The 9,829-nt window shown below is 33.9% G+C and overlaps 1 protein-coding gene across 1 annotated transcript; it reads left to right on the top strand.

Moving 5' to 3' along the window:
• The first annotated feature begins 555 nt into the window (after positions 1–555).
• On the top strand, positions 556–9,495 carry porcnl (porcupine O-acyltransferase like). Its single transcript, XM_073819005.1, has 13 exons — positions 556–776; positions 2,742–2,915; positions 3,174–3,366; positions 3,481–3,524; positions 3,622–3,803; positions 5,083–5,213; positions 5,343–5,468; positions 5,551–5,651; positions 5,739–5,815; positions 7,831–7,894; positions 8,089–8,174; positions 8,331–8,441; positions 8,937–9,495. The coding sequence occupies exons 2-13, from the start codon at positions 2,777–2,779 to the stop codon at positions 9,033–9,035; spliced, it is 1,353 nt and encodes a 450-aa protein (XP_073675106.1). The 5' UTR covers positions 556–776; positions 2,742–2,776; the 3' UTR covers positions 9,036–9,495.
• The last annotated feature ends 334 nt before the right edge of the window (positions 9,496–9,829 follow it).

Genomic DNA, 9,829 nt, shown 5'->3' on the forward strand with positions numbered 1-9,829 from the left:
TTTGTACAGCTAAAAATTGCTGGACGAAGATGACACAGAAGCCAAACCCATAAAATTTACAAATGGCTGCACCCGCTCTTATGCTAAGAAAAAGGTGGATACATACTAAAATTCCAATATCAACATATTTTATAGTAGTACAAAAACATGTTGATATTGGAATTTTAGTTTCTGATTTTTACAAATATAAAAAGCAATTAGCATACAGCCCTTTGTGACAACTAGCCCCAGCCTGTCCGATATATAGTTTATAAACTGACTTTCTTCAAAACGCAAAAACAATGAGCAATCCAATTTCACTAGACTAGATAATAATAAACGAAATCTCAATCCTGAGTCATTTCAAGAACATCTTTAAGTTGCAGAGGAAAACGGGGAAAGATAAGAGAAGAAGCGCAGTTTGAATCAAGACCTGCAAATGACTTTTGAATGGATTTGATTATAAATGAATCAAATGGAAAATAGAAAAGGCATTGAATGTATTATCAGTGCATTCCCTATTATAAATCACAGGCACTCCAGCACCTCCATCGGCTCTGCGGAGGAAGTGAACAGTGGACGCAGCACGCTGGAGTCAAGTTTGGTTGAACTCCGGGATGTTCATAACACGACAGCGGTTGCGTCTGTCCATTGAGTCTTACAGATGTTTATGGTCGTGCTAACGGAATGGAAAGGACACCTGGATGAGCTGGACAACACATTTCACTGGAAAAAGTCTCATCCTACTTCCGGGTGTGCGGTTGTAGCACAGGATACTTGTGTGCTCCTGGAGATCGGTAAGATTCGCGTGGAAGTAGTGAGCTCTTCCTTCGTAATCTAGCAATCTAGTTGGGTTCCACATCGCTGCAACAACTCTTTGAACTCGGTCTCAAGTTCACAAATCTTGATGAATACTAGTAATACTCGTTTTGCACGATGCAATGGCTGCATATGTGTATAATAGGCAGGGACTGTAATCAAACACCATTCCTATACAAATAGAAACGAATTGCTAGTAAATCACACGCACGCTCTGATGGTGATGTAGTAGAGGTAAAGTTCTCTAGGTAAGTCTCTTCCTCATACAGCTGCAATATATAATCGCTGTGTAGGAATGAATGGGCTGTTAAATGGACACAGACTGGCCCAGTTTTCATGCAGGACTCAGGAGAACTTGAAAAGGTCATTCCAGAATGCTCTGTCCCTGTCTGTCTCAGCAATTACATATAGAATATTGACTGAACACAAACGTTTTGCACAATGATTCCCCCCTGCTTTTTTAAATGTAAAAGATAGCTTATAAGCAAAATAATAATACGAAAACACTACAAAAATAATTATAATTATAATATTAAATACACTACCAGTCAAACGTTTTAATGATTTTTAATGAAGTCTCCTGCTCACCAAGCCTGCATTTATTTGATCCAAAGTACAGTAAAACTGTAGAATAGTTTTACTATTTAAAATAAATCCATTTGAATACATTTTAAAATGTAATTTATTCCTGTGATCAAAGCTAAAGTTTTAGCATCATTACTCAATCATAACTTTTTTTTTATTATTGTCAATATTTAAAACGCTTGAGTAATTATTATTATTATTTTTTTTTAGAATTCTTTGATGAATAGAAAGATCAAAAGATCAACATTTATCCGAAATAAAAAGCTTTTGTGATATTATACACTATACCATTCAAAAGCTTGGAGTCAGTTTAATTTTTATGTTTTCTTGGGTAAAGAAATGATATAAATTCATACTTTTATTTAGCAGTTATGCATTAAATTGATCAAAAGTGATGATAAAGACATTTATAATGTTCCAAAAAAATCTATTTCAGATCAATGCTGTTCTTCTGAACTTTCTGTTTATCAGAGAAACCTGAAAACATTCTGCTCAGCTGTTTTCAACATAATAATAATGACGATTATGATAATAGTAATAATAATAATCAATGTTTTTGAGCAGCAAATCAGAATACTGGAATGATTTCTGAAGGATCATGTGACTGGAGTAAGGATGCTAAAAAATCAGCTTTGAAATCACAGGAATAAATTACATTTTAAAATATATTAGGAAAATCTAAATAGGAAACTGTTATTTTAAATAGTACAAATATTTAAAAATTATACAGTTTTTGCTGTACTTTGGATGAAATAAATGCAGACTTGGTAAGCAGAAAAGACTTCTTTAAGCATTAAAAAAACTTTTGACTGTTAGTGTAAAATAATCAGTAATAAGTAAATACTAAGTAAATTAAGTGCATAAATAATTTTGAATTAATTATGACATACATTCTTAAACACAATTCTGCTGAAAAATCTACATAAATATTAGTGACTGGTTTATAATAATGCAACTGGCATGTTCAGGTCCCAGAAAAGTAATAAGAACATCATTAAAATAGTCCATGTGACATCAGTGGTTCAACCGTAATTTTATGAAGCTACAAGAATACTATTTTTGCCCAAAAAAACCCTTCTCATCCGTGTCATTGTTGACACATTTAAATCAGTACATTTGCAACAAAAATCAGAGCATCACAAAAACCTGTATTCTTTGCGAGGGATAAAAACACATGTTCAAGGTCAACAAATATAAGATTTTGTGATAATGCATCACTGGCAGATTAGCTCCAGTGGCATTTCTATCAAATGGCCCAAAATAGTCTCACACTAGCCCTGGGCCACCCTTATTGTTGAGCTCTGTGATAAACCTATCCAATAATCGTACAATAAAATAAAACTGTTTTTCCTTTCTAGACCCTGTCTGTGTGTAACAGCATTCCAGGGACTTCATGATGGATTCCTTCGGGCGTATGGAGTTCCTGCAGGCTCTAGCAGAAGGCTGTGTGCTGCCCACTGCCCAGCAGGGTTTAGAGCAGGTCTGGCAGCTTCTGCTCGTCTGCCTGCTGTGTCGGGTCATCTGCAGACTAGGTGAGTCCATCACGCACAACACCAGCTTTCAAACACCTGTTCAACTGACACAGTCTTCTCCCATAGGATTGGAACACGGCACAGCACAGTTGATTCTTGTATGGCTAACATCAATGCTTTTTGTCATCTGTTTCACAACAACGTGTGTTATAGCGAAAATCTTCACACTTGATCTTGTTATAGTCAACCCATGTTGCTGAATGGGTCCATCTGTTGAGTCTTGATGCTGCAGGCTGATGCTGTCTCTCTTTTTGACAGGTGTCTCATGTCATGTGAAGCATCTGAGCTCGCTGGCAGGCGGCCTGTACGTGTTGTACGTGTTTTTTGAGCTGCACATGATGTGGGTGATTATTCTGTGCCTCCTTTGCTACCTCATCCTGCTTCTCAGCATAAACTCCAGCAGCAGAGGAGTCTTCCTTTCCGTCGTCATCCTCATTTACATGCTGATGGGGTCTGTCATCCACTTCAACACGGATAGGGCCTAATGAATATAGAAAACTGGTTCAAATTGGAAAAACTCATTGGGATGCACAAGTGGTCACATTTTTTGTTTGTTTTGTTTTAGGGAGCTACACATGATAGATGCAGAGACCTGGCATAAGATGAGAGGTGTGTCTTTATTGCATTTTATTCAAGCTCAGTTTTTCATGTCATGTAATTTCATCAAATGACACTCATTATGGTGTCACATGTTCTGTATGTCCAGGCTCTCAGATGGTGGTGGCCATGAAGGCCATCTCTCTGGCTTTTGACCTTGATCGAGGCATTGTGTCATCCTTTCCATCCCCGCTGGAGTTCATGGGATACCTCTGCTTCGCGGGAACTGTCATTTTTGGGCCATGGATCAGTTTCAGCCGCTACACAGATGCAATTAACGGGTGCAAAATGGTAATTACATTAAAAATATATATAATATTCATAATTTTATTGTCTTATCTTATTGCATTTATTATAAATCCTTTCTTATTTATTATTTTTATTAGTATTTCACTTTCTGTATATATTATTTGAACATTTTATTTATATGTATACTTTATTTTGTACACACTAGCCTAGCGTTTAAACGTTTGGGATCAGTACTTTTTTTTTTCTCTTTTTTTGAAAGAATTTGTTTCAGCAAGAATTCATTGATTGGTTTTGATAACAAAAATACATTTAAAATTCTGTTCTTTTTATTCATTAAAAATGTTTCAGTTAAAAAAATGTAAGCAGCACCTCTATTTTCACCATTGATAATATTAAGAAATGTTTCTTTAGCACAGAATCAGCATATTAAAATGTGACACTAAAGACTGAAGTAATGATGCTGAAATCACATAATTTTTCAGAAATCATTCTAATATGCTGATTTGCTGTTCAAGAAGCATTTATTATTATTATGATCAATATTTAACATAGTTGAATACAGTTTTTTCAGGATTCCTCGATGAATAGATGGATCCAAAGATCAGCATTTATCTGAAATAAAAAGCTTTTGTAACATTATTATGATAAAGTCGTTTATAATGTTAAAAAATATATATTTCAGATAAATGTAACTTTCAATTCATCAAAGAAATCTGAGAAAATTCTACTCTGCTGTGTTCAACATAATGATAATAATAATAACTGTTTGAGCAGCAAATCAGAATATTTAAATGATTTCTGAAGGATCATGACTGGAGTAATGGTGCTAAAAATTCAGCTTTGAAATAAATTTTAAATTAGCTTTTAAAATATATTTAAATGTAACAGTTATTTTAAATTTATTTTAAAGTTAATTTAAAGTTATTTTATGTTTCAAAAATTTTACTGTTTTTACTGTACTTTGGACGAAATAAATGTAGGCTTGGTGAGCAGAAGAGACTTCTTCAAACAAAAACAAAAAAAATCTTACTGTTCAAAAACTTTTGACCGGTAGTGTATATTTTAATAGAAAATTGTAGTTACTTACCTTCTGTGTCCAAACACACACAGTCAGCTCAAGACCAGTGTTTATTGTTTCAAAGCAGTTTTCAGAAAGAGTCTACATGCGCATATGCAGATATTGACATTCAAATAAATTGAATGTGTTTTCATGCTAAATGTTAAATGGGAAAAATAATTGTTTTCTTTGATGAAGAAAAGATCATCTTTATTTGTGCTGAGCACATTTGCTATACAATAACCATCCTACTATCTCCTGCAGAGCGTTGGCTGGTTTGGAAAGATTGCTCTGAGCTTTCTGAGGAGTCAGTTCTGCCTAGTTATTTCCAACTGCATTGCTCCTTATCTCTTTCCATACTTCATTCCCATCTACGGTGACGGACTTCCTCGTAGGTGAGCCGCTTTTCCCTCTATCACTCCCTCCTCCATTGGGATTGCATATCCAGAGGAAATGAAATGGCTAGCTTGAATGTTTATTTCATTTTCTGTTTAATATCGTATTTATTGGCCTTTTGTCCTCAGGTGGCTTCACGCTTATGAAAATGCGGTGTCCTTCCACTTCAGCAATTATTTTGTCAGCTACTTGAGTGAAACAACCACTGTGATGGCTGGAGCTGGATTCTCTGAGCACAAAGACAACATCAAATGGTGCATACTCGTGCATTTTCTCTCTTTTGTTGTTAAATAACAGCCTTGTTGAGACCTAATGTGACATTTTCTCATTTCAAAGGGATATTACAGTAGCTAAACCTATGAATGTGGAATTGCCGAGGTCTATGGTGGAAGTTGTTACCTCTTGGAATCTGCCCATGTCTAAATGGCTTAACGCTTGTATGTGTATTTATTCAAATTTATGATTTAGATGCATAGATATGTTATGCATTCATATAAATGTTCCCTGTACATTTTAACACACAGACGTCTTTAAAAGTGCACTTAAACTTGGCACTTTTCCCGCCATCTTGGTGACCTACACTGCCAGTGCGTTGTTACATGTAAGTATGATTTCCAGCTCTCTGGTTATTAACATTTTACGAAGGCTTTTTGGCACAGAATCAGGTACCATCTGTTTAAACAGATTTGAGTTTATGTAAAGGTAAATAAACACCTGATCCTGAAAACAGTTTCCCTGTAACATGACAGCTTGGATGAAGATGGTTTCTTATCTCAGAACACCATGACCCAGATTTAAGCTGCTGTCTACAGCTGGTGTGGATAGATAATTCAATCACAGCTGCCTACCATGGCAGCTTATGCCTTGTCACCTTAGTACGCTATTGTAGTTGTGCTTGTTAGATTGTAACTCACTGTGTAGCTAAGATAAAAAATCATTCATGCTTTATTACCAGTTTGACCTTTAGGAATGTAAGTATATAAGAATAACAGCTGGAAGTATTTTTAGGTGTCCATGCGTCAAAATGTCCATGTTAGGGTAACCTGTGTTTTTTTTTTTAGGCAGTTAAAAAAATGTACTGTGAATGTGAATCTGTTTGGGTTCACTGACATGTCTGAGAACGGGTTGGTTTCGGAGATGGGATGTGGTTGTAGGGATGGGTTCAATTTGGTGGCTAATTTTGGCAGAAAATAGCAAAAAGTCTGAAATCAGGTGAAACACCATTAATATTTTGTGGTTTTATTTTTATTTGTCCAATTAGTGCATAAATATAAAGTACAGCACAGAGCAGTAATCTAGCAACTAAGATAAATATCAGTGACAAATTTCAAATTTAAGGTATTGTAGTTGGATGGAGACCTCTGGTGGTTGATGTAGGACATTGAGTCTAAATTCGTTTAAACTACTATTCAAAGGTTTAGGTTGGTAAAAAAAAATATATATATATAAATTGTTTTTTTTTTAAGAGTTTTCTTTTAAAGTCTCTTCTGCTCACCAAGCCTGAATGTATTTGATCCAAAGTACAGCAAAATCAGAACAATTTTGAAATATTTTTACTATTTAAGAGAACTGTTTTCTGCTTGAATATATTTTAAAATGTGATTTCAAAGCTGAATTTTTAGCATGATTACTCCAGTCACATGATCCTTTAGAAATCAATAATAATATTATGATTTGCTGCTCAAAAACATTTATTATTATATTATGTTGAAAACAGAGTATAATTTATAGAATAAATAGAAAGTTCAGAAGAACAGCATTTATGTGAAATATAAATCTTTTGTGACATTATAAATGTCTTTACCATCACTTTTGATCAATTCAAAACATCCTTGTTTAAAAAATGCTATAGAGTATAATGTTTTTAAGCTTTTTATTTCAGATAAATGCTGATCTTTGGATCTTTATATTCATCAAAGAATCCTGAAAAAATGTACTCAACCGTTTTAAATATTGATGATGATAATAATAATAATACAAATAATAATGTTTCTTGAACAGCAAATCAGCATATAAGAATAATTTCTGAAGGATCATGTGACATTGAAGACTGGAGTAAAAATACATCTTCGGATCACAGGAATAAATGACCTTTTAATATATATTTAAATAGAAAGCAGTTATTTTAAATAGTAATAATATTTCACAATACAGCTTTTGCTGTATTTTGGATCAAATAATTGCAGGCTTGGTGAGCAGATAAGACTTACTGTTCAAAAACGTTTTACTGGTAGTGTATATTTAAAATGTAATGTATTCCTCTGATGGCAAAGCTGAATTTTCAGCAGCAATTATTCCAGTCTTGTCCTTGAGTAATGTCACATGATCATTTTAATATGCTGGTTTGGTGCTCAGTTTTTTTATTACCAGTGTTGAAAACAACTGCTTAATACTTTTAGGAACAACATTTATTTTAAATAGAAATCTTTTGTAATATTATGAATGTATTTACAGTATTTTTTTAATCAATTTAATGCATCCTTGCTGACTAAAAGTTGTAACTTAAAAAGATAAGTTTAAAATTTAAAACTCTCACTAACCCCAAACTTTAAAATGGTAGTGTATTTTCTTTAATTAATTAATTAATTAATTAATCAATTATGTGTTGTTTGCCAGGGTCTCAGCTTTCATCTGGGGGCTGTGCTGTTGTCTTTGGGATTCATCACTTATGTTGAACATGGTAAGCAATAATTATATTTTATTAATGCATGCTTACCATCAGTAAAATTAAAACAGCTCTGATAGAATCAGTTAATTAAGCTCATGGCACACATTTCAGTAGGTAGGAAATTCTACATTTATAATAGATGATCACTGGCTTAGCCAACAGACTCAAATAGACTCAAATACTGTCGTCTTTGTTTTCTCTTGCAGTTCTGAGAAAGCGGTTGGCGGCTATTTTCAGTGCTTGTATACTGTCAAAGCGCTGTCCAAATGACTGCCATCACCAAAATAAGAAGGTGATCTGTCCTGTACTGCAGAATCAGCTCAGTTTTATTCATGATAAAAACTTTTTTTTGGTTTGTGCAGTATGATATCTCGAGTTCACATATTTCCACTGAAATTTCTCAAAGCTATAGTTTATTTTGAGATGTCTTTTCCTTTTCCTGTTGTAGACAGTGTGGGTGTATGGTGTTAACCTGTTCTTCAGTGCGATGTCAATATTCCATCTGACATATCTGGGATCACTGTTTGACTCTGAAATGGACAGCATGCATGCTGAGGAGGTAAGCGTTTTCATATGCATATGCAACTTAAAATAGTTATTCTAATATGTGACCCTGGACCATAAAACCAGTCTTAAGTAGCACAGGTATACTTGTAGCAATAGCCAAAAACACATAGTATGGGTCAAAATTATTGATTTTTCTTTTACTCCAAAAATCATTAGGATATTAAGTAAAGATCATGTTCCATGTAGATACTTTGTAAATAGTAATATGCATTGCTAAGAACTTCATTTGGACAAGTTTAAAGATGATTTTCTCAGTATTTAGATTTTTTTTTGCACCCTCAGATTCCAGATTTTCAAATAGTTGTATCTAAGCCATATTCTGTCCTATCATAACAAACCAGACTTTCAGATGATGTATAAATCTTCAATTGAACATTATGGCTGGTTTTGTGGTCCAGGGTCACATATAAATAATCAGCTACTGATAAAAATCTATACAATTTCATTAGTCAGAGTTTCTTTATCACAATGTTTTGTTTCCACACAGGGTTACATGGCCAGTCACACCATACAGAAGTGGTCTGAGCTAAACTGGGCGAGCCACTGGGTCATGTTTGGCTGTTTTGTGTTTTACTGGCTCATTTAAAGAGAATTCTATAATATTGAGCAATCAAAGGACCATTTGCTGAACCCGAACATGAAAGATGGTGGTTTCTTACCATAGACTGCATTTCTCAACAGTCAGTGTTACATCCGCACTTGTGTCCCTCAACTGGAAAACCGTGCCATGGAAAGTGCCTTATGATTCGTGTTGTTCATATTCTCATAATGTGATCATACTTGTTCTTTTTATTTTGATTTAGATTAGATACAATTTTGGATTAAACAACAGAAAAACATCAGTGTGCGCAATACATTAAGTGTTATTTCTATTTCTCTCTTTTCTTCTCTCTTGATATACAGTAGAAAGCATAGTCTCTTTAATTGTGACTTTTATAAAACGTGTCTTGAACCTGTAAACATGTTTCATATTTTTTATCAAAAGCTGTTGATTAGGTCTGACAATAATATTTATTATTTTCTAATAAAATTTTCCACCAAAACTATTTTTTATGAATTATATCCAAGTGCATTACTCAAGGACAGAGTGCATACTTTGTACTTTGTTCTCTGATATTAGATAATAGGCACTTTTATTCAAAGGCACTTATTACTTACTGATGAGCCATGTGGCATCAGATGATAATACCATAATTTCTGTGTAGATGTAGATATTGTGGAATACTATGGTATTACGGATTTTGAAGTGTAAAAATACATTGTACTAACTAAAAAATAGTATTAACGCCCATAAACCACTTTAAAAACATTGTTTTGGTCGGTTTGTTGATACTTTTAGTTAGTGGGGATTTAAGAAAATCGGATACGAGAAAGTCCAAA

Source organism: Garra rufa, chromosome 15 (assembly GCF_049309525.1).
Source record: "Garra rufa chromosome 15, GarRuf1.0, whole genome shotgun sequence".
Classification (NCBI taxonomy): Eukaryota; Metazoa; Chordata; class Actinopteri; order Cypriniformes; family Cyprinidae; genus Garra; species Garra rufa.